General features: G+C 42.5%; 2 protein-coding genes across 4 annotated transcripts in view; both read left to right on the forward strand.

Moving 5' to 3' along the window:
• The window catches only part of gabrb3 (gamma-aminobutyric acid type A receptor subunit beta3), a 54,054-nt gene extending 47,196 nt beyond the window's left edge, over positions 1–6,858 (forward strand). For 2 of the 3 annotated variants that reach the window (XM_031851698.1, XM_031851696.1), the window contains 3 exons: positions 447–694; positions 1,113–1,181; positions 2,758–6,858. In XM_031851698.1, coding sequence (XP_031707558.1) covers positions 447–694; positions 1,113–1,181; positions 2,758–3,129 — 689 coding nt within the window. In that variant the 3' untranslated portion in view covers positions 3,130–6,858. The remainder of the gene's footprint in view (positions 1–446; positions 695–1,112; positions 1,182–2,757) is intronic. The other variant, XM_031851697.1, reaches the window with a different exon arrangement.
• Positions 6,859–17,186: 10,328 nt separating this feature from the next.
• ndfip2 (Nedd4 family interacting protein 2) lies at positions 17,187–23,723 on the forward strand. Its single transcript, XM_031852355.1, has 8 exons — positions 17,187–17,383; positions 20,208–20,421; positions 20,687–20,817; positions 20,961–21,048; positions 21,269–21,393; positions 21,487–21,553; positions 21,642–21,753; positions 21,823–23,723. The coding sequence occupies exons 1-7, from the start codon at positions 17,357–17,359 to the stop codon at positions 21,743–21,745; spliced, it is 756 nt and encodes a 251-aa protein (XP_031708215.1). The 5' UTR covers positions 17,187–17,356; the 3' UTR covers positions 21,746–21,753; positions 21,823–23,723.
• Positions 23,724–25,170: the final 1,447 nt, after the last annotated feature.

The raw sequence follows: 25,170 nt of genomic DNA on the forward strand, positions 1-25,170 counted from the left end.
CCCCCCCCCCCCCCCCCCCTCACGGTTTCTTTGACACTTCAGCAAGACAATTTCAGATCTTTCTTTTTTCCCACTGGGTCCTAACTAGCAGAGGAAATAGCCACAGAACAAACGTTTTCTATAAAAAAAAATGTGTTTCTATGGTAACACCTGAGATATCGGTTGGAGTTTTTCTCCAGCGTGACCTTAAGGTTACCGACGAGATTGAAGCATCTGCTTAGAATGACGGGGCGCTTATGCTGTGACAGGTTTGGACTAATTAGGCATCCAATGTACCGTCCCAGATTTATTGCCAGGATTGGTAATGAGAAAGCCTTAAAAAGAAAAAGAAACATCTTTTAAATTTTGCTGGATAATCTTAGCAGGTCGAATTTACTGTGCATTTGTTTAAAATGTGTTGTTCCATGCTGCTTTGGTAATACATTTTCCCTTTTTCGTCATTTAAGGGATCACCACGGTGCTGACCATGACCACGATCAACACCCACTTGAGGGAGACGCTGCCCAAGATCCCGTACGTCAAGGCCATCGACATGTACCTGATGGGCTGCTTCGTCATGGTCTTCCTGGCCCTGCTGGAGTACGCCTTCGTCAACTACATCTTCTTCGGGAGGGGTCCTCAGATGCAAAAGAAGCTGGCAGAGAAGGCGGAGAAGGTCAACAACGAGAGGGCGGCCAAATACGACGCCGCGAGGGTGAGCTCAGATTTGACGTGATTTCTAGACCCAAACTATCAGCGGATGAAGGGGTTGAATTAAAGTATAAGTAACTCAATAAATGACTGCATGGCTGTGAATATTTGGTTATTTCCACAGAAAATGCTGCAGGAAAACGTCTTGAGTGGACTCTCAAATTCCTTCGCTTTTCTTCCTCCTAACAGGACTGGAATGATAAAACAGCCTTGACTATCCGATGATTCTAAAATCAACTGTTTTGTCAGCTCTCGATAGCAGAAGCAGCAAAAGGAAAATGTTCTGCATAACTGAACTGTTTTACATTATCATCTGTATCCCACACGGAGGCTTCAGTAGGCAAAATATGTTGCCTTAAAAAAAAAAATCAATTTTCAGGTTTTTGTTCCCCACATATGGCTGAATATTTTCATCTCCTCAGGAGGCAGGTAGTAGGACCGCGTCCCTAAAGCGGTCCAATCAGGTTAGAGGTCTTCGCCACTCACGCTCGGTGAGTTGTTCGTTCAGCGAGACTCTTCAATATCCCTGAGTCAACTCTGCCATTGCCATCAGCTGACATGGATGTTTTTATTTATTTTATTTTTTTTGCCGTAATGCAAAAAATACCTCCCCATCCATGGAATGAGTCAAGCAGCAACAGACATCTTCATGACATTGCCATACTCTCAGGAGTATTCATTTTGACTTTGACTTCTTCATTGCAGTTCTTTCCACGTTGAAATGATGCTCATGCTCGATCGCATCGTAAAAGTGTTTTCAGATTATGAAGCCGGTTTTCTCCTTTCAGAGGTCACCCTTGAATGCATGCCGTCTGTGTATCTTTTTGTATTCTACTGAAATCATCATCAAAAGCCACGTCTGTCACACGTCTCCCACGGAGTGACATCAGTAGTTACTGCAGAGGTCCCCCCCCCCCCAATCATGCATCTTTGCTGACTTAGCGCCAGGATGCTTTTAGAAATGGAAGTTTTTTTGAAAAAGTGTATTCAATTCTGGAAACATTTGTTAGAACTAAAATAGTAGAATATCTATTGTAAAACAGTTGAATGGGAAGCAAATACAAGACGCAGTGCAAGTTCATATAAAGTCAGTGGAAGTCAGTGAACACGCCTTAATGGGCCTAAAAACCCTTTTGAAATATGCAAACACTGAAATATAGAAAAAGGGAAAGGTGGGACTTCCACAGTTGCTGCATTTGCATGAATGATTGCCATTTCCCATTATTGTTGATTTGTTTTTGTGGTGCACACATCATAGGCATGGAGTGTGACGTGTCCTATATGCTTGATTCAATTGTTGAACGTGGCAAAGGTTGTAGCAGGAGGCATGCCACCCAAGAAGACCAACAACATTTCTTTTGATCATTTATCAATGGAAACGTTCCTCTTGCTCTTCAGTCATGCAGAGAAGCTGCATTTGTGGCTGCCATTGATTGACAAAAATGCCATCGGACTGAGTGGCGGGCGCGTCAAACTGCTCCCTCCTTCACTCGATCACTTTTCCATGTACGAGAAACAAAAAGGTTTCTTGCGATGCACAAAATGATGATAAGTGTACTTAATGTCTCAATGCAGACGGGCAAAGCGTTATACAAAACTATCATTACAAACACCTGTCTAGTCGGGAGCAAAGGCAAAGCACGGCGATGAAAACGCCCCAATGTTCCAAAGAGCAATGAGATTATGAGAAATTGGGCCCCCCACCCTCCTACATAGGAGCAAAACACCCACATGTAAAATGACTGCTCGTTTTGTATCCCTTAATAGTCATTTTTCATCTTTTTTTGCCATTTTGCATCCCCTTGTAGTCGTTTTGAGTCTCTTTGTAGATGTTGTGTGTCTCTCTGTAACCGGTTGCTAGTCTTTGTGGTGGTTTGGAGTCTCTGGGCCCCTGGGCCTGTGCCCGGTTGGCCCGTTGAGTAATCCTTCCATGATGACATCCACATTTCATGGTCTTGAATGCGCTGTGCACTGAGGGAGAGCGCTTTCTAGGTAGAATCCTCACTAGCTGCTCCATTCGTTCGCACAGTGTCGCTAATTAGCTTTCTCGTTTCGTTGCCCACCCAGGCGGAACCGCACGGCCACGGGAACATCCTGCTGACCACCCTGGAGATCCACAACGAGGTGGGGGGAGGCGAGATCACCACCAGCTTGGCGGACATTAGGAACTCTCAGTCCATGGTGCAGTTGGACAGCACGGCCTCGTCGCACATCCAGTACCGCAAGCAGAGCGGCGGGATCGGCCCGCGCTCCACCAGCCGGCACTCCCTGGACCGGTCCGCCCAGATGAAGCGCAGCCGCCTGCGGAGGCGGTCCTCGCAGCTCAAAATCAAAATCCCCGACCTGACGGATGTGAACGCCATTGACCGCTGGTCACGGATCATCTTCCCCTCCGTGTTCTCACTGTTCAACCTCATCTACTGGCTCTACTATGTCTGATTGGACTGTTTTGTTGAGATGTTTGTTGTTGTTTGTTTGATTTTTTTTCTTCTTCTTCTTTTCTTCCTTTTTTTTGGTTGCTTTTATATATAGAATCTGTTAAAGACTGCAACACTTTGAGACGGGAAAAAAAAAACAGACTGAGAAAAGACTACTGAGTTTTGGACCAAGTTCTTGTCAAAATTGTTTTTATATTTGCAGTCTTTGAATCCTTAGTACCAATGTCTTTTTATTTTCTAAAGTATGTACTGTAATTGGGACTTGTGACAGTCATTTCCCAACATTTGCCCTCTCAGTAATGTGTAAATAGAGAGAGACACGAAAGCCAGCAATTGAATAAGTAAATAAGTATTTGCAAAAAAAAAAAAAACGACACAAAACGCAATGATTTTTCTAATCAAAAAAAATAATTAAGAAACCTTTCTACAACACAACAGGTGGTCAGATAAATGCAGGCAATTCCTAAAAGTCCATGAAACAAACTAATGTATGTTTGACTGGTATCCTATGCACTATTAATGCATGTAATGATCAACCATAATGGAAAGACAATGACTTCTCTTTTGCCTTGGATTATGTCACAACTTTACAGAAGACTCTGTCGATGTGTCGCATTGATAATATACAGAATACTTGCTATTAACCATGTCATGCATTGATCTGGTGAACGTTTACCCAAACACAATCATTTTAAAGTTGAGGACTTTCTCCTCTGTTCAGGATGACTGAGACTCAGGTTCTGAATCTTTTGCTATTTGAAAACTAGTTCTCGACAAAGAAAAGTGTCGCTGAAATATTCATTTTTTTTGGTAATTTGATAAGGAAAAAAAAGAAAGCACAAATATGAATAAAACTGCCATTTCTTCAGCTTCAAGTGATAGCATGACAGAATTGCACTCAAATTTATCAAACTTCCTCTAAAAGAAACAAACTGTCTTATTTAATTTAAAACAACTGCCAAGGGCCTTTTTGGGCGACATGGTTACTCAATCCATGAAATATTATGATATTTTTGTACTCTGTGTGTCTTCAGGTATTCATTTGATTTTCCTAACCCGTGTTTTTTTTTTTTTTTTTTGCTCAACACTATCTCTGTTGTGGTGATAGAGTGGAGGAATGAAACCCATTTTTTGTACATAAGTACATAGGTGTGTACATACATAAATGTATATATACACATATATATATATATATATACTGTGTGTGCAACCCCAAATGAAAATGATCGAAGCATTTTGTGATTGTCATACTGGCTATTAATTGCCAGAATATTTAGTGCAAAAAAAGTAAAAAAAAAACAAAAACAAATTAACAGGTCAGTTACAAGCATCGGTTTAGTTTTTGAGCATTTATGGGGCACTCCGAATATCTTCTCAAACATATCTTCTCAAACATCCGACCATGTTGGAATCCACTCCAGACACTGTGCGTATGTTCACCCTGCGTTTGTTAGTTACCCTACGACTCGCCATGCAGCAGCGAACGCAAAATGGGTTTTCATCGATTTCCGCTCTGTCTGATTAATAAGCACACACGAGCGCTGAATGTACCAGATCCAATCTTCAGGGAGAGGATAATGAGCCATGGTCATCATTTCCCCATCAGAATGTAACACGCCCATTCTTACGAGGAAAAGGGAGGGGGAGAGAGGGAGGCGACGATGTTTTAAGAGCGTGTGCACGTGCATGTGTGTGTGTGTGTGTGTGAGAGAGATGTGGATAAGGAGAGCTGGAGATAGGACGGGCGTGGGCAGACCATTTATTTTCTGTGCTGCTTGCTGGACCATGGACAAATGTCAACGTGTAATAGTTGTGTGGATAAAAATAGCTCTCCTTGTCCCACTCTTGATAAACTGTGCCATTCCACCTTAAGGTCGCAGAGCAATCAAGCAGTTACTACTCATGGACGATGGCGTTAATTTGTCACGGATACATGACGTACTGTGCATGTACAAGAATACATGTTATGCTACTCGGTAACATTGAGTTCAAAGTTGGGATCAATTTAACAAAGAAAAAAGTAAAGTTTTATGTATACAGACCGATTGATATGTGACTAAGAACTGAATGTATTGTACTTGGATTGTTGCCGCACAAATGCAATTTTCTGTCTGGAACCAGGATTGACCTCAACCCCGTTTAATTAGGGCTCTAGTTGATTCCACATACAAGTTTCTTGTCCTGTTTTCTACTGTGTAGACGGGGCGCAGTGCACATTATGACCCGGGTCCAAAGCTCCATTTGTAGATGAAACAATATCGCGTATGATAAGCCAAAACATCTTACGAAAGGTGTGTTCAGAAGAAATTCCTTTTCACCTTGCGTCATTTGTTTTAATTTGTTGTTTTTTTCCCGCCCCGGACAGCAATGTACCAACTGTACGTTAGCGGCACATTAGCTAGCAACGGACTCACCGGTTCTTTCTGTTACTTCCCTCTCTGTACGTTTTTATGAAGTGGATTCATAAAACCATGGGATGAGCGTAATGTTTTTCCTGGAAGTCAAGACATTTCCATCTCGTACGGATGCGTTTTTCGCGTTGCGTCGCTCCGTACATTTTTTTTGTATGCAATCGCGCCGCCAGCTAAGAGTCGCTCGGCGTTCTGTCCGAACACACAGTGAGAGAAGATGTCCGGACTTAAAGCACAAAGCGTTGTTTCGTGATCTCACGCGTTCAAGGTTGTTCAGGCATTGAAACCAGTTTGTCCAAAGACGTTTCAAGCTGCTTCGCGTAGTTTCGAAAGGAGGAAATTCGTACGAAATAAATCTCCAAAAAAAAATTTGTGAAGCTTCGGTGTTGTGTAAATAAGATATAATGAGGCAGATTTCTGGAACACTAAAGCTAGAAGAAAATAACTTTTTTACTTCCTGGCTGAGTGGTTCACTTTGATTTAAACGATTACCTTCGGGTACGTTTTTGCAGTTTTGAGTCATTATTTGAAGTACCGGACTACGTAGTGCAGTCGAAAAGCGAATGAGACAGAAACTCGGTACTTGTTTATCATGCATGCGACTACAATTCGTAACTTGGGTAGATCAAAAAAAGAATAAAAAAGAGAGAGAGATATTTTGCAAAAACTCACTCGCGGGAACTGCCAACTGCTCATTTTAGAGATGACAATATGCCATGTGAGCCTAAAATAAAAAGAAAAAAAAGTTTAAAAATAATAAATGAAAAAAAAAAAAGTCATCAAAGACTTCAGGTGTTGTATGGCCTTGGTCCCATAATGGAATGTGAAATGTTCTGTGCTGCCACAAAATGTATTTAGGCTTAGATTTATACTGTATATCTATGTATGTTTCTCTTCCTTTTACAGTAGGTTATCATGTTAAACCATCGAATAAATTATATACATTGTACCTGTGTATTTGGTATTGCGAGCATGCATGACACCCCGTGAAGAATCTGCATATACTGTACATGTAGAGCACGCTCATGCAATGAACGGCCATTTCGCACATACAATAGAACTTTGATAAAATGTCGCCTGTACGTATCCCAACACTTCTTGGGAGTGTCTCCTCTTCAACTATCCAGGTGCCCTTGAGCAAGGCACTTAACCCCCACCTGTTCCCGTGCAACTACACAGTAACAGTTGAAGACGTTTCATTGCAACTCCCAGCTGGACATCTTTTGTGTATGAAGTGAACTTTATGAATGTGTGCCAGAGTGTTGGTGAATACGAGTACAGTAGTTCCCTGCATAAATAAAGATTAAAAAACAAAACAACTGTGTGGGGTCGGAGGTTGTTATTCAGCAATTGTTGCCAATTTTATCACCCTACTCAAGAGCCACAAAGTTCATGATTCATTGAGTGACTTGTCTATATAAAGAAAGTTTTAGTTTTTTCTCAGTTGATACCAAGAGTTCAAGTCTTCACAACATCAGCTTGTACTTAAAATGTCTTACATTCAACTAATCTGATTATTTCTGTCTGGTACCATCTTTTTGGCATCTGTTTTACCCGGAAATAGCCTATTTTGAAAAACTGCAATCGGTAGCTTCCACATGAATCATATTTTAGAGTGACCATATTGGAAAAATAGCAATGCTGTCTATGAACATATAAACAGGTGAGGACACGAAGGAAAAGCCGTATAGTGGATCTTTCCTTCTGGAAGAACCCACGAAAGATCAGCGGAGAAGCCGCTTCATTCACGCAGCATCAATGAGAGGAAGCTCCACTAGAACCCCACAACTATAGAGCGTAATGTGTATTTACAAAGAGGGTTTCCTGCTTTGAAGCTAAAGATTATAATTAGGCCATTAGAAAGAGGACAGAGTCACCCAAAGGGACACAGTATTTACTCAAGACTTTGGGTGACAGCAGTAAAACATTGTTTGAGACATCTTAAACTCAACGGCTACTGAAGTGGGAGTTCGAAGCAGAGGCGATGAATCTAACAGAAAATTGCGATGGTGCTTCTGTCAGCAAATCCGCTGAAGAAGAAGCACGAGCCGACAAAAGGTCTGCAGTTGCACTGGTTAGCTGACAACTAGCATGAAGCTGTGCTAGCGAAACAAATGTTGTTTATCAAGGGGAAAGTATAATGTTTTCTAATGCCTAATGTCAAAACCTTCTTGTGGTGTCACGTGTTTGTAGCAGTTCATTTAACAAGTCAAACCTGCTGTGGTTCTTTAGGGCATCAGGTTGCATTGTGGGAAGAGTAGTATCAAGGGTTGTTGGAGCTCGAGGAACGAAAAGTTGGGATATCTCGGCCTCCGATGCGACGATTCTTTGCCATTCTTTTTGTGTTTCCATCAGTCTCTTACGAGTCTCCGACCGTTATGTAAAAGAAGTACTGAAATGCTGGAGGGACATAGAGCCAGCCAGCCAAAAAGAAATATTTGCAAATATCTCTGTTTGCCCCATTCCAGAATAGATGCATTACCTTTCAAACCCCATTTGACTCATGTTCGGCACTCTAACACCTCCTCCCCTCCATCTCAGGTAAAGGAAATGTATAAACCAGCCGTATCACACACTATTTATGCATAATGACTTTAGAAAATGCTGAGACTGGCTTTCCAGTCCCAGCCCTGCCTCTCTACAGTAGGCTGCATGAGCCCCTTGGGGTACCCGTGATAGATTTTTAATCTCTTCCCTTTATAATGTATATGGGGGTTCTAACCCCAAGATATATTGCGCAGTTTATCATTAAACTAATCATTAAAGAATATCATAGTTCAGCAGTTTAATGGGGGGCATGTGAGTAACTTACTTAGTCTCTAGGACACACTCAAGCCCACATAGAGGAGCAGCTCATACTGTTTTGGCAGTTTGAATATGCTAAAATTAGGCCCGGCCAATCACGAGTGCTAAAGGGGAACACACGGCCAATTATTGGATGATCAGGCCAGTGGGAGGGTTAGATCAAGGCAATGTTGTAGAAAACGGGAGAAAGGCAATGGCATGTTGGAAGCTCGGGTTTGAAACAGCACAGCCAGTCAATATGTGTGTTTATCCAGCTGTAACTACCTGCAGAACTTCCTACTCACAGCACAGAGTTCTTTCCTCTGTACCACATTCAAAGGCACCAAAGAACAGATTTGCTGTCAAACTGTTTCTAGCACATCAGGTCCCCAGATCATCTCTGCACTCAGTTTTGAGAGGAAATAAAAATACAAACTCCTACTCTTCAACTTTGTCAGGTTCTTTTGCTGTGTTGGAAACAACCTCTGCCAGGCCTAATTTTAGAACATCCAAACAGGTAAATAATGAATAAATGAATGTTGGTTTTGGGTTGATATGAAACCGTACGGCCCTGCCCGTTTCTCAGGAGGTCGTCCGGAGGCTGGCAGAGATATTGATGGATGACCTCGGGCAAACAAGATGCCAAGTCACCAATAAAAAGCACTCGAGAGGGCCGTAAAGCAAAAGTCAACCAAAGGTTATCGGAACAAAAAAAGACAACAGTGTTTTTTTCACGAGCAGCATCCACTCCCTCTGCCTCGCTATCACTCATTTTGATCTCGCCGACTCGGTCTGCATCCTGATGCTGGAGCTTAAGAAACGAGCGCGCTGTTCACACGTGGAAAAGTAAAAATATAGCAAGTGATAACGAGATGGATAAAGGGCACAGCCTCGGGGCGTGACATCGTTATCTGGCAGTGCAAAGGATCTGGATCTGTATAACTGCTCAAAGAGTTGTAATGAAGGGCACATGGTGATGAAGATTGTCAAAACTGTCCACGAATCATAGTTCTTCACTTACAGACAATGAGCCTCAAAAGGCTTAATGGATGCATTGTTCGGCGTGACCTGGAGCTCTGTGAGCTGAGCCGAGGCGCTGTGGTATACGACTTATTGCTTTCATAAAAGAATATTTAATTGGTGTTATAATTTTTGTTTCAGAATTACCATCGCTCCGATGGGAGAAATAGGGTCGCAACAGCAGCAAATAATCGAACGCAACAAAGACAAATGCACTAAAAGAACACGCAGGACAGAAATAGGTTTACATTGTGAAATGTTCTTCCAACAAGCAAGACGAAGAGCAATACGAAGAGAGGTTACTCAAGACCTAACGCACCTAACGTGCTTTGAGCTAGATGCTAACAGTGCGGTAACAGTGAAAGTGCTAACATGCTGGTGTTTAGTAGGTATTTAAAGGTAGTTTGCTGCGTTAGCATGCTAACGTTCATTAATAGCATAGATCTCGATGTACAGCTGTGGCTGATGGGAATTTCAGTACTTTTGCAGGTATAAACCCAAGTATTGACTAAATTGACATTTTGACCTGACGATGTCGTTGGCTAAAAGGTCATGGGTCAACAAAGATATTACTATAAATACTGTGGGGAACAGAAATGTCTGAACCAAATTTCAAGAAAATCCATTCAATTGTTATTGTTGAGACATTTCACTCGAACAAAACAACAAAATGCTAACCTGCTAGTGCCGCGAGATAAACTGGCTGAAATTGACCAAATAGATGTTGGTTAATTGAACGCAAGGCTGGAGCACCTCTTTTCGTTGAACCAAGGTTGGGCTGTTATGTACAGAACGTGGTCCGGGGGAGGTTTCACTCCTGTAACTTTGGTTTGGAACACACTGAAAAATCCCAAAATCCGGACCAAACAATGTTGGTGTGAAAGGGACCCTAAAACGTCTACAACGTTCAGTCCTCTTCGTCCTTTATTTGCCTCGTCTATTGAGCAGAGATCGCTGAGCCTGCAATAGTCACAAGCAAATGAAAAATGGTATTTAAGGGCCACTAAAAACAGAAACTTTAGCTCTTCATGATCAGTAGCTTATCGTGTCTAACGGTAGCTAACATTAGCTTACTTTAGATGGATACTGCTGTGTGGCTAAAGCTCGTTTCTTCTTCACTCACGCTACAACCACATTATGTTTTCGCATTCATCATCGTCCCGTGATCATCACTCGTTTTTGCTGTTCAGCAAAAGTTCAGCGAGGGTTCTTATAGAAACTCTGAACTTTTTGGGATCAGAATCTGTTCATCCAAAGACAGGCGGCGTTCACGCTGGGAACATTAACCCACTTCACAACATCCACTTCCTCCCGCCGCACGCTCACCATCGTGCAGCGCTGAGAGCTTGTAGCATTCAGAACATCAACTGCTGTGAGATTTTTAAAAAATCATTTCAACTTGGTGCTACGCAGCACTCCAAACAAGGCCTCAGCGGTGGCATAGCAACAGCAGCATCCAAACGGCCGGGGCCCCTGACATACAGTGGAGGTGTTTAGTGCAACTTGTTAATTGCGAGGCGCCCCATGGAAACTGGGGCCGAGTTGTTGTGATGGGAATCAATGCATCCGTCCCGTTTTTTTGCCGCCTTTGTGTCTGAAGTGCAGCATGGACGGATGGAGGTGGCTTCTCAACCCCGATGGATGACCCAAATAAAGCACCCTCCGAGCCCCCGAACAAACTCACGAGGCGGCGATGGGTTCAGCCCGTGTTTCTTGTTCAGAGAACTCACTGAATGAATTCTTTGTGATGTCTTCTTTCTTTCCCTTCTCCGCTCCCCGCCTGCCAGCTGACATACTTTCTTTTAATTCACCAGCAGCACGGTGAGCGATGGTGGGAGCGTGGGAGAGAGTGGGAGGGAGAATGGGAGGATGGAGAGAGAAAGAAAGTGTGTTTCTGCATCAAAAGACCGTCTCGGGGACTAGGGGGAATACATTGATTCTTCCATGTGCTTTTTGATGATGCCTCTCTGCTTTATGAACCCAGTGATACACAACAGTAGCAGTGTATTAGCCTACTTCTCCATACTGTTCTCACACTGCTCCCTTTCCATCATCAACGCTCTTCACTCAGTCTCTCATTATAACCTGTCTTTTATTTTGGAAGACACGCTTCCTGGCATCAGCTGGTAAGCAAGCGCATACTGTACAAGACAATATTTTGATGGCTCATGCTTCCTACGGCGGAAACCTTTCGAGTCCCCTGACGATAAAGTTTTCTTCAAGAGGGAACTGCGTATCCCCGAATCATTAAACATTTAAAAGGACCATTCCCTCAAGTGTTGGATACTACAGAGAATAACATGTCCTATTATGTATGACCCAGAAACAACTCACTTATATCTTGAGTCACATCTGCTCACTGCAATAATCATTAAGAAAAAAAACAGGCTCTTTGGAGACGGATTAAAGAGAATACTGACCACTGTTTTGCTTGGTAAAACTGCAGAGGAACATATTGTACAGTGGAGCCTCACGTTTGCTGCAGTAACATAAAACACCAGATTAATGCCAATGTTTAATTGAACGCGATTGCGTCTCTGCATCTGTACTTTGTCTCTGCGGAGAATACAGTAGTGTCAGGCTATTTGATTTACTAGACGACATCATCCGAGGAGAATGAAATGCGTTAATTGGCTGTTATTGACAGGAGGCTCGATGCCTCTCCACTTATCCCAAAGGAAGCGTCTGGAAAACAATCTCTAAATGTCAGCGGGCCCAATCAGATCATCGGCGTAAATGCGTGATTATCAACTTTTAATACCTCACTACAAATATAGGTCAAAATGTCCAGTATTGAATTCAAAAACACAGCTGATAACATAGTGGTACTTGGTAAACGTCCCTGTTTTGCGAGACTATATCAGATGAAAATCTTGTTCTTGTTCATGTTAGCTATTGGAACTTTATTCACCTTATAATGCCCTGAGGCAATTGTGTTTGTTCTTTCCGTTTAGCATTATGATTGTGTAAACGATGATTGATATTTCACGACATTCAGGAGCTACACTGCAGCGATCGGATAGTTCTACGGAACCGCAGGACGACGTGTGAAAATGGCCTGAAATCACATGTGATCTGGTAAATGCGTGACGTTGTGGTTTGGAGATCAGTCTGTACTTGACTGATGAGTAATGAGGAGAAGGTGTGTAGACATGTGACCGGTCAGGTGATGGGTTGGGCGGGAAACACACTGAGGGCACCTAGTGGGCAGGTGAGGAATAGCAGGTTCCTCTGCAGGTTTTTAAATGAACCAAATTAAACCCTGATTTTAAGCAACGCATTTTTTTGTCAACTAGCGCATTTAGTCACTGGCCAAGAGGTTTAGCTGTAGGTTTTTGGGCGGTGATGATACAGACAGCCTCATTTATTCCAAAGTTCCCCGACATTAAATGTAATTAGTAGTGCTGTGCAAGTTAACGCGTTAATTTCGCGTTAACGCATTCATTAATTAACGCCGACAATTATTTTATCGCGCGTTAACGCATTTTTTTTATTTATTATAATTTTTATTTTTTTTTTGTTTGTTTTTCTTGAAAGACAAGAGACAATACATATACATAACAACAAGAGGATGACAAGAACAGTGGGATAAAAGCCAGCAAACATCCTATAGTCAGTAATTTTAGTGCACCTATATGCTGAAATTCACGGTAAACGCATTCAAACGGCACAGATCGGGAGCGAGCGAAGGACTTTGAAAGTTAGCGGAAAGATTAACGTGAGACAACATCAGGTTTCTTCAGACGAACATCCGGTTTTCAGAATAAGATGCCAACAAAGTATGAATTATATTCACATTAAGTATAAAACATGCTACCTGCATCTCGTGAACCAAATGTTATTGCCCTTTTGTTCATACAGCAGCACTTTTAAAATAAAAGTGCACAATACACTACTTTTGAATTCATTATTGAACTTTGCCATAAAAAAATCCATGCGATTAATCGTGATTAAATATTTTACTCGTTGCCCAGCACTAGTAATTAGTGCACTTCACCACAGTCGGCTGATGCAAACTTTGAACTTTGAAAGAAAATGACCATCTTAAAAAAAAAGATGCCAGATGTGGTGGAATCATTTAAATCTCTCGACTCCACTTCTTCTTGACTCATCAGCATCTCAAATAATGTTTCACAGGTCATGAATGATCTGGCATGGAGGACATTAACAGATTTTTAGACAGAATACAAGATGGTATCACTATTTCAGACATTATCAGCCATTTGCCCCGATTTTGATTTTGATAAGAGTGAGTAAAAAAAATACAAATTACCTTAAAATCTCTGCTGTTCAGTGTGTTTTGTAAGCATGGTGAGATAATAAATAGAATACAGCAGCTCAAAGGACAACCTTGTGTTTTCTGCCCTCTGCTGGGCGCTTTAAGTGCATACAGCATACGTGCACTGTGTGCTGCACCCCCCTCCATCACAGATTCACACGCCCACACACTCGTCTGCAGACACAGAGAGGCGTGTACGTGTGATTAATGCTCTCCGTTTTCACATTTCTTGCTAATTAGCAGCTGCTTGTATCTCATACCGAAGGTTATTAAACAGGCATTTTATTTAGCCTGTGTCGATAGAGCCATAGACGGCGTAATTACACGTTTAATTACTCCATGTTTGTAGTTTGCACTGTGCAGGGGCCAATTTCATGGACAGAGTTCCTGCTTATTTACACTTTTCAATTACAGCCCTATCCTCGTATAGCCAGTGGTAGAGAGGCTCACATCTCTGCAGTTTATTCTGTGTTCTTTAAGAAAAGGTCGATATATCTCCCAACGATTGCTTGCTTGTGCATATTAAATGATGTTATTATGACGAAAAAACAGTGCAAGCATTTATGAATAACGCATTCAGAGTCATAAAGTCTTGTTCAAGGCATTTTTAAATGATTGAATTGAATACATTTTACAGTCAGAAGACTCACTCAACAAATGTTTGCATGTGCATGTACGCAAATGTTTTTTTTTAGCTTCCACTCGGCATACCTTAACATGAATGGAGCCTTTGCTAAATGGACTTCTTCCTTTTTGTGAGGGTGAGAATGACTAATATCCATAAAGATCTGGCGTAGTCCTCTGCAAAAATACATAACCCTCTCCCTTTTCTCACCCCTTTTTAAACCCCCTCCTCACCCTTACTAATCACCACAGTCCCATACCAACCAAACGTCAGTGTGTACGAGACTGATTTATGATCCTTTTCGCAACAATGTGCACGTAGCATTTCTGAAACGCATTGAAGTCCTCTACATAGCCTTCGTCTGCTGCAATCAAATGTAAATCGACTCAAAATACCATCAAACAACACCTCCCGTCAAACGGCATAAGAATGAGTCGGCCTCGCTGGAGAGCCGCAGACACCCACTGTGTCTTTATATAACACCTTTTTTCGCAGCACCTATTTACCTTGAAATGATGTTGCCAAGTAACAACATCCTGATTGTGTTGTGTGTGTGTGTGCGTGTGTGTGTGTGTGTGTGTGTCAGCGATGGATGTGTTTAAGTGCCATTACGGGCTCTAAAAGTGGGGCTCTAACAGCATCTGTGCAAATGACTTCTTCCCTCTCACGCAGGTCTGCTGCTTTAAAAAGGTTGCAGGCTGGAAGTCATCGATCATAACTGCTACATATTAAACCTTAATGCCGTTAATGCCCGCTGCCCTGCAGAGGGCAATGCGCTTTGTGTTGCAGCATTCTGCACCCGCGTCTTCATTTTGCATCGCACCTCACATCTTTGTGACGTTTGTTCTAACCTCTCCTTCGCTCTCTGTCTCCGCGATGAGCTGCTTAACTGATACATGTACGACAGTAATCCCCTTCTTAGCGAATGGGATTAATATTTAATTCAAGAAGAGCCTTTTATCAATGCCTCGCCGTGTTTCCCCCGTTTAGGGTGGCTTTGCCCGGCTTTTGCCAGATCGAAGGACTGGTTTAAGTGTATTAATGCGATGGATCGGGCAGATAGGAGAGAGGAAGGGTGTCGTCCCATCACTTCAAATGAAGCATCTGCACTTCTTTGCGTTCAGAGGCCTTCATCAGCCTCTTGCTAGAAATAAAGATGATTCTTTACCAGTCCCGCAGTGGGGAAATGTGCAGGATTACAGCAGCAAAGTGGACGGTGCAACAAGAGACAAGCAGTAGAAAAAAACAACAGCAAAAAAACAAGTGCAATAAATAGTCAAACAGTAAAGGTAAATAATAAAATAAAATATTATTTGCAATGTTTGACTTTGAATTGTCCAACATGCACGACTTTTCTATCATTCCACAGGCGAGAAAGACTTTCTACAGGTTAGGTCTTCCTCCTGACCCGGACTGTCCCTTCAAAGTCAATCCGCTGTGGTTCCAGAAGCTCTTTGTAATTTATCCTTCAAACTGTCAGTGCTCGCATTCATAAAGCCTATTGTGCACTGATCCACTGCAATGCTGATCCAGGATTAGCCCAGAGGCAAGAACACATGACGGAGTAAACTTCAAAAAATGAGATAAATACACCAACCCCCATAATATATATATATATATATATATTATGAATAAATTATGATTTGATGATAATTCGTCTTTCATTCAAGGCCAGGTTTATTTTCTCTGTGCTTCAACATGAGTTATGGCTGTGAAGTCTCCTCGGCCTAGTTCTACTGCCACCTTTAATAAGCCACCTTTAAAGAAAAGGGAGAACTACCTGCTTTAAAATCTGACTCAACGTCAATAACTAAGGGGTCATTATTGTGACGTGCAGCCCACATGTCTTTGAAAAACTGAGGCATGTCAAATTATCTTCATGGTTTGAATCGCCAGGGCAGCAGCTCGTGGTGGTTCAGTGACGTCGTGGGCTTTGGCTCCACCCAGTGGCCCGTTTTAGTCACAACCTTTCAATGCGATTACGTCATCACGCTTTCTCAAACCGTGGAATTCCGTTGACAGCCAGAGTCACACTAAAATACGGAAATAAGAGGAATCGGCCTTCAAAATAAAACAGACGAATCCGTCCAAATAGTTTTTTAGCGCAGTACTTAAAAAATAGTAATCAGGAACCGTTTGTCATGCAACAGTTATTTTTCTCCACATAGATGGGAACACCAAACTATTACACCTAAGAAACAAATCTATTCTGCAGACAACACACAATCATACTATGAATGTACCAAGTTATAGGAGTTTAACATCTTATTCACAAGAACACCCAACACGCTACTACTAATGCATCTAAAAGCAGTGGTAGAAAGTAACCAAGTACTTGTTGTACTTGTATTTGTATATAATTTAAGTATTTCTATTGTAGGCTACTTTACTGCATTATAGAGTGAAATATTGTGGTATATATGGTACAATATAGTATAACATATACAATAATACGTATTATAGCACAAAATGTAATGCCAGCTTTAATTACCTACTTATTTTGCAAACGCAAAGAAGATATGATCAGCTTATAAAATGTGATTCAATAAAATGCATTTAACTTACCAACAATACATGAATTCGTTTAAATTGACTATATTGACCAAGTGATGCATTAACAAATCAGTAATAATATGATACATTGTATGTGTATTATACCACAACACTGTAAAGCAGCCATTCAGCATAATGAGTGCTTTTATGTTGATAGTTAGAGTATATTTTGCTTAAATAGATAGATAGATAGTTACTTTATTAAATTTAAATTGAATTAAATGCTTTTGTACTACTGTTTGACTAAACAGGCAGAGCTCCTGGAGTTCAAATGTTATTACTAATAAATTTAAAAAACAAACATTTTTAGATGTTTTATTTTGAAATATTTGAAAGGAAGTGCGCGATTACGCGAGTAGTTTGACTCTATTGGTCAATGTTTTTCACCAACAACGGTGTTTTTCTAAGCGAGTGCACAGTGGACTGCAGCCATTTCTGTCATCGGTCTGTATCCTGTTCTAGTCTACGTGGTTGAGTGTGTCCCGTCTGTAACGCGAGCTCAGGAGGAGCAACAACTCGGATCTCCCTCTCGTTTCCTCGGCTGAACCTCGTCGGGATGGACCCAGCAAGCCGATACCAAGTGGTGAGTGTGGACGGACGAGACCAAAACACCGTTTCATATCTCGGCCCGCCTGTCACAGGGCCTTGCCAGAATTAAGACATTGCTATTTTTTTATTACTATTCAACTAGAAAGAGCTATATCACGTCGACACGACAGCAAAATATGCTCATGTTCTTTTTCACCGTTTGTGTTTTAGTTTTTATTTCATTCCTCGAGTGGTTTTGTTGTGACAATTGGCCTCTCGAGCACTTCCGCATCGGCTAGGCTAACGTTAGCTAGACAGCCCAAGAGTTACCTCGGAGGCCTGGAAAGTTAACCTCCTAATAAACTGCGTTACACACGTAGTAGACCGTCTCTTGGGTGCATTTACCTGCTGAATATAAACATATTTTATATATTTGTGAAGCTACGTGTCTGCTAACAAGCTAACAGAAGTGTAAACGAGCTCAGCTGGAAATTAGCATGGGGATTTATTAGCTGGCTAATGTTTAATGAAATGTTAGCTTGAAGGGGACTTTATGAGCCACTTAGCATATTGATACTTTAAGTATTCAAGTCTAAAAGGCTAGTGGAAGTCCTGTGAAGGGAATGATATCAATAAACTAAGTAACTAACAACCAATGTATGTTATATCTCTCCATTAGTTATTAATGGCAATAAATATATAAAATGAGTGTTCCCAATACTAGTCAAAAGCATTGTGGGTGTTGAGTAAAAAGAAAAGAGGTGAATATTTGGGTTAGGGGGCATTAAACATGCTGTTCATGTAGATTAAGAACAGTGGCTGAGGCATTTTTGGAAGCACTTTGACATGAAGTCGGCTCTTGTACTCTTGCTGCCTGTGGTTCTGGGTATGCAAGTGATAATCCCTCTGGGGTCCAGTGTGAGCCAGAAGCAAACCAGCAGTGTGCGGTAACCTTTCAATCCTGAACAAAGTGCAGATCTAAACAATAATCCGGTCTTGTAAAACAACATTAGCACAACACAGAGTTGTTGTGGTTTGTAGACAGCCAGGTTTTCACATCACTTTGCCTACACTTAGACAATTTCCCTTCTACCTCACATTTTCTGCCCTATAGCGGTCTCACTCTCCTCTCAATCATACTTTCTAAGTGTGGGGCACTGCTGCTCTGAGTTTTGGGTATATTTGGACACACGAGGAGGCTTGTGGCTCTGTTGTAAACATCTTATGTAATCCCCTGTGCGCGGGGGGTGCGTTGTGCTTTGTCCTTGATTCCGAGCTAGTCGTCAGACATTCCTCATTCACTCATTGCCTTGTGCACATAGAGTTGAATTCAAGGATTTTTCAGAGAAGTTAATCTGCACGGCGATGAAGAGATGTCCTTTTAATAACGTCTGTTTCTTACTTGAGCTCTGCTGTTATTAGTCACTTGAGACTTGATCGGTATGATGTAAACTGTTATTACAAAGGGTGTTTCCCAGTTTGCGGCTGTGCTTTACCAGAACAAGAGTATTACCATTAGTTCATGGAAAATGTTACTTAGAAAAATGATTCCCTCTTGATTCCAAGTTCATTTATGAACTTGGAAATTAGAATGGCAATAAATAGGTTTCGACCTACTCTTGAACCGAAACAAAAAACTGCAAAACATCCGTGAAGGTGTTCGGCTCAAACTGGAAGATGATGTTTGCTGTATCAACACAAGCCAGCAGAATAACATTACACTGTTTCATCTTAACTTGGACATTGTGTTGTAGAACTCAACTCTGAACAGCTGTCACTTATCCGCTTCACTTTGTTGTTCGTAAATTAGTTCCACGCCTCTGAGCGAGTTCAACTTGCACTTGAGTAGCCTGTTATCTGTTCATTCTGGGTCCTTAAGAGGAGATACCAGTGAATGAACCTTGAAACCAAAACAATTTATGTGCTGCCGAGTTTTGACCGGATATTGAAGGATAAAAAAAGAAAAGAAAAAAAAGAACGATGCTGCCCGGGATCAAGTTAACTTTCTCACCCAGATTTCCAACCACCCCGTTCTGTTCCCATCCTGTTCCCGTTGCCCCTCTGTAATTTCAGACGGCGCTTGACTCCATCATCTGGCAACAATTAATGTACTTAAGGCCGTTGCTGACTCTCAGCTGTCGCTGGGACGCTCATGAAGTGATTACATGTGTATCAATTCCCCCGGAGACCTTCCTCTGTTGACATACCGATGAGGTCTCATGTCTCACGTATGCACCCTGGTCACTTTATTCCAGTTCACACTCCTAAATAGCAGTTAAAGTTGTAATCCTGTATTGTAAATTCTGTGGCAGCTTCACAAAGAAAGCTTCCGATGGCAGACCCCGCCACTGCCAGCACAAAGTACTACATAGAGAGGTGATTACAGAATATAAATACATCGAATGGCTAATGCAGAAAAATGTGCTGATCACAAAACGTACCAAAAATGGTGTTTGATTTTTAGAATTGTTTCACATATGATAACTGATCGATGGATGAATGTAATGAAGAAAATGTCGACCCACGCATTCAGCTTGAAAATAAATTTAAAAAACAGTCTTGACCCACATTTTGTGCTGACAACCAAAACCAGATTGTGGAAATCTCATCTAGTTACATAATAACTACTTGACATTGGTGCTGCTATCAGAAAACAGTACTGATGTCAGACTATAAAATACTACAGTGGCCATATTTGATGCCCTTCTTTACACAGTTTCCCCAGCTTTAAAAGGCCCTCCATTCTGGCAGAAAACACAAGATTGATGCCACTTTTAGAAACTCGGCACAGCGTGAACATCCCCTCGAGCAGCCACACTTTTTGGCTGACTGATCAGCTGATCTGCTTGTGTCGATTTCCCCCCCCCAACCCCCTCCAGCTGCACAATGAGGATGACGCCTCGGAGGCCTCCACCAGCGAGCAGCAGCCGTGCACTTCTGCCACAGCCGGTACATCCACCCAGGACCAGAGCCAGGCCGAATACAGCCAGGCGGCAGCGGGGGAGGCGTCGGGGTCAAGCACTCAGGGGGAGGCAGATGCACCTCCGCCTCCTTACGCCTCCATCGACCTGGGAGCAGCTGCTGCAGCGCCAGGTATGCACGAGATTACTTTCCAATTGGTCGACCTAATCGTTCCCTGAATGCACGTTTTCTTAGTTCCAGCTTGATTTTTCCAAAGTGTGGTTGCAAGCCTCCTAAAATAGCTACAGCTGCAGTTTTGTGGCGACTTGTGGTCCCGTCTAAACTCATGAGTCAGCAGCGATTTCCATGACAGCATAACCACGCTATTGGCAGGTACTCAGCCAGCTCAGCTTTTCTGACCCGAGTCGTCTTCTCCTCCTCCGCCGCTTCCCCACAGAGACAAGTTACCGCGGCGACTTCCCGGTCCCACCGCCCTACAGCGTCGCCACCTCGCTGCCCACGTATGACGAAGCGGAGAAGGCCAAAGCGGCCTCCTTGGCGACCTCCGCTGTGGATGTGATGCCACGGGTGAGGACGGCATTTCTCTTCTGTCTTATCGGCCTGTTTTTTATCAATGTCCTTCACTTATCAAAATGTTGTTAATTTGTGTAGCGGGTGTGTCTGGCACGGTTTGATTTGAACTTACACGGGGTTTATTTGTGCGAGTCCAGGATGATGAATTCCCTCCCAGAGATGATTTCAGTGACGCCGATCAGCTTCGAGTTGGCAACGACGGAATCTTCATGTTGGCCTTTTTCAGTAAGTCGGTCCCATGATAACGTCTTCCAGGCTCCAGTCCTCTAAAGCGAGAGAGGACTGGAGCCTGGATCAGTATCTGTTTTCTTTCTTGTGTAACGTCATAACAGTCAAACGAGGCCAACAATAGGATGATTATCGTCTTGTGTTTACCTTCTTTTAAGTAGTCCTAATCAGCCTCTATCTCTGAAAGTCATTCTCATTCTCGTGCTTGTCCCGCTAGTGGCCTTCCTGTTCAACTGGATCGGGTTCATCCTGTCCTTCTGTCTGACCAACACCATCGCGGGACGCTACGGCGCCATCTGCGGCTTCGGCCTTTCCCTCATCAAGTGGATTCTTATCGTCAGGGTACGTTCACGACTGTTTTCTCTCGTAATATCAGTGCTGGATTGAGTTCATGGAGAGAAAACAATACTGAAAGAGCTGCTCTTTGTCTCTTAGTTCTCAGACTACTTCACTGGTTACTTCAATGGCCAATACTGGCTGTGGTGGATCTTCCTGTTGCTTGGTGAGTCTCTATTCCTTCATCTTGCATTAGCTTTGCCGACTCTCAGGTGGAGATCTGTTGTGAAGTGAACTGTGCTTTCCTTCCACAGGCATCCTGCTGTTCCTCAGGGGTTTCGTGAACTATCTCAAAGTCCGTAACATGTCAGAGACTATGGCCACGTCTCACAGAACGCGCCTCTTCTTCCTCTACTAAACGATAACGTGAGCTCTCCTTTGAAAACAGAAACAAACACCACATCGCCGCTTGCCCTAAACGATTATTTCCCACAGGTTTCTACTGCATCGCCATTCCTTACCGACGTGAAGTTCCCTCACTCCCCCCCTCGAATGACCTCAGCGACGAGTCCTTGCAGCGAAAACAGAGGAGACGGGGAAGGAACGAAGGAGATACGTAGGGAGAAAAGTGTTACCGTTCTCATTAAAAGCATAACGCGGCTCACTCTGAACTTCTAAACCGCGCCCGAAAAATTAAGTCTTTGATGATCAGATCTCTTCCCTGGCTTTGGTTTTCATTTCTTTTCACTTCCCTTTGAGTCAAAGCTCTTAACAGTTTGAAGAAGCAGTCCCGCGTATGTATCGTGTCTCTGAAGCTTTTGAGGTACGTAACCTGAGTTAACCGAGGCAAATTCAGCCGACGGTTAGGAGCCGCGGGAACATTAAATGAAAGCACAATGAAGCGAAAATGAAGGAAACACAAACGATACTCAACAAGACATCAGTGTTATCATGAATGAATGAAAATCTCATCTATAAACATTTGGAATTTTAAAAAATAGAAGAAATTGGCAGGAAGTGAAACCTACTCCTCTGGTATTCAAATCTCGCCTCCAGCTTTTCATCCTGTTTGACCTGTTAAACTCCACAATGTGTCTCCGAGCGGTTTCTTTTTTGTAGCGCTAGCTTCGCCATTCCACATTCTGCAAGTCGAGGGTGTTTTGAACGAGTCTTACTGTTAACCGTGATGTAGCATTTCTGCACCCTTTACTTCGACTTCCGCTGACAGCGTGCGGCCTAACGTCTCAGCCTCTCTATCTACCCCTCAGAATAGTCTGGAAGCCCAGAGGGAAGATGGACGATTTTCATCTCAAAGTGTGAGGAACAACAGACACGTATTGATCACTTTACATATCACAGACCCCGATGCTCTGTGTGCACGCCCTCAGACTCGCCCAAGCTTATTTACTCGACTGTATCCAGACGAAGGACAGAAAAAAAACCTATGAACGGTCACTCTTTCTTAACCAGTCCAGTTAAATGGAGCTATGACCTTTGACATTTGGGACTTTTGAACTAGCTGAGGCAACACATTTTCATCATTTTAAAATAAAACTCTTTGGAGTGAAAGAGTCGGATGCAATCGAGTTGTTTGTAACGACCTACACTAGTCGTGAAGTCCTGTGATCATGGATTAGGTGTATCAGTAATAAGAGTTCACAGTGTGTGTACCGTGCACACTTGCCAACAAAGCTATTTTAATCAGCAGTAAATCAGAGGGAAATGCAAGAAAAGCTCTTAAAATGCAGCGATGGGAGTCGGCAGTAAACGGAGCCTGACTGGACAAAGGACAACACGCTTTGTTTGATTCTTCTTTTTGTCATCCGCAACATGAAATGTACATACCAGCTCATGCCAACTCATTTTATTTGCACTTTGAAGAACTTCTGTTGAGTATGATTTGTGAATCTGCTTAACGAAGGAAAACGCAGTTATCTTAGCTATCCAAGTTTTACAACTGGAATTCTTAATCATCCCAAATAGACAATTTGCACTTTTTTTTTTTTTTTTTTTTTTTTTTCCCCCTCTTAAGAGATAAGGTGGTTATTGTGTCTTGTTTCATCGCTTTAGCATAAACTGTTGACAGCTTCAGTATTGTTCAACATTATTTTCTCTTGCCTCTGCTCATATCTAACTAAAAAGCCTCTTTCAACAATATCAAGGTGTGTCAATGAATTAGAGCTCAGCTGCATGATGTATCCCCCTGAATGAGGGGGGGGTAATGTCAGGATTAATCTAGTATGACATTTCTTTCTTTGTAAATAAATGAGACGGCATCCAAACTGTTTTTTTGTTTGATCCTCGTAACGTCTGTTCTGGATTTATTGTAACTGGAATTAAAATGACTTGGATTTCTTGCAAAAAATGCCAATAAAGTTCAAAAGCCTGTCAGTGAAGTTTTACGTTTGATTCTATATTTTTTGGGGGTTTTTTTCAGGTGATTATACGCTCATGAAAACACTTCTGAATATTATGTTCCATTATCTTCTAACAAGTGCCCCTGAATGAGACATGCTGTACCTTTTTTAAAGCCTGAATTAAACCGGCGTAACTCTCAAGCGAGCTGGTGCTTCTGTGTTCACACATTTAAGTCTCACACACGAACACTTCCTGGCTGTCATCCAGTCACTCATCAGGCTCGTTCCCTGATGCTGCCGCCGCCTCGCTCTCGGTGTGAAGTTGACCTTAAAGCAGCTTCACTGTCCGTTCTCTGTCGCGTTATCTCCCCCGGCCTTCCCTTCACAGTTCAGTAAAATGAGAATACAATGTTCAAGCGACGACTACTTGAAGTAAATAAACGCCTTAAAAGAATCCATTCGTTCACGTGAGCATCATCTTTATGGCATTTGGGCTCGAGTTTACTCGCCCTGTGCTACTAACACAGTGCTGCAGGTTGCATTCATTCAGTCCACTAGATGGAGCCAAACGCTGCTTGTTGCATTCTAGGGAGTTGCATAAGTTTGTACTGGAGTCGTTTCATTCTTAGCAGCACACTTTCTTTATTTGGGTCAAAGCCCTCGGGAGAACCTCAGTCCAACTCAAGCATGTCCTTCTCTACGCGCGTCTCTGGGTTCCTGTTAACTCACGACGACACGTCAGGACAGTCACGGCTCATCTTCCACCAAAAAGATCCAACAAGAGATTTGTTTTTTTTTGTTTTTTTGTGGATTAGTTTTTGTCATCTGAAAAATAAAGTCTATATTCAATTTAAGTTTCATGTGTTTTGAGGCAAAGTGACCCTTCAACTGTATGCATGAGGCATCATTCGTATTGTTGGAGTGTGGAAGAGAAGGGCCAGAGTGGGATCATTCAAGTTGAATGGCTCTTACCGTCTTTGATGACATCTTTATTATTATTATTATTATATGTGTCAAATCTAAAAGTCAAAGTGTTGTAAAATATTGATTTTAACGCCTGTTATCTCCTGTTTCACTGAGGATGAGGATATTTTATTTGTATGACCTAGTCCCTCTAGAAGCTATGCTACAGCGGAGATTTGTGACCCATTTTACTCACCAGGCTTTATTGAAGTTTAAATGGCGGTGTGGCCTAACCGCTGATCCAAAATCAGCGGCCCCGCTCGGAGGGGCTTGACAAATACAAGCCGGAGGCTCTTTAGCGCTGCTCTGGGAGTGCTTTTTGCTCCCTGCTAGATCAATGTGTCCACACACCCTGGTGCCTCGGGCTATCAGCCAGACACCCCCCCCCCCTCTGCTTCCACGGCTGCACATGTTCACGTCTTAAAGCTCGGCTTTCTGTGAGGAGACGCTGGTTGGAGGGAGGAAGAATAAAGTTGCTCTTCGTCAGCTCGAGATTGCGCCAAATATTTGAGGTTGCACATGA

The sequence above is a fragment of the Anarrhichthys ocellatus genome, unplaced genomic scaffold (assembly GCF_004355925.1).
Source record: "Anarrhichthys ocellatus isolate YVR2014 unplaced genomic scaffold, GSC_Weel_1.0 scaffold12, whole genome shotgun sequence".
NCBI lineage: Eukaryota > Metazoa > Chordata > Actinopteri > Perciformes > Anarhichadidae > Anarrhichthys > Anarrhichthys ocellatus.

Bases quoted from the DNA above. Each gene is read 5' to 3' on its own strand.
- ndfip2 (XM_031852355.1), top strand. From the start codon at position 17,357: ATGGACCCAGCAAGCCGATACCAAGTG. The intron at 17,384-20,207 runs GTGAGTGTGGAC...AACCCCCTCCAG, and splicing joins CAGCAAGCCGATACCAAGTG to CTGCACAATGAGGATGACGC. The intron at 21,049-21,268 runs GTAAGTCGGTCC...TTGTCCCGCTAG, and splicing joins CTTCATGTTGGCCTTTTTCA to TGGCCTTCCTGTTCAACTGG.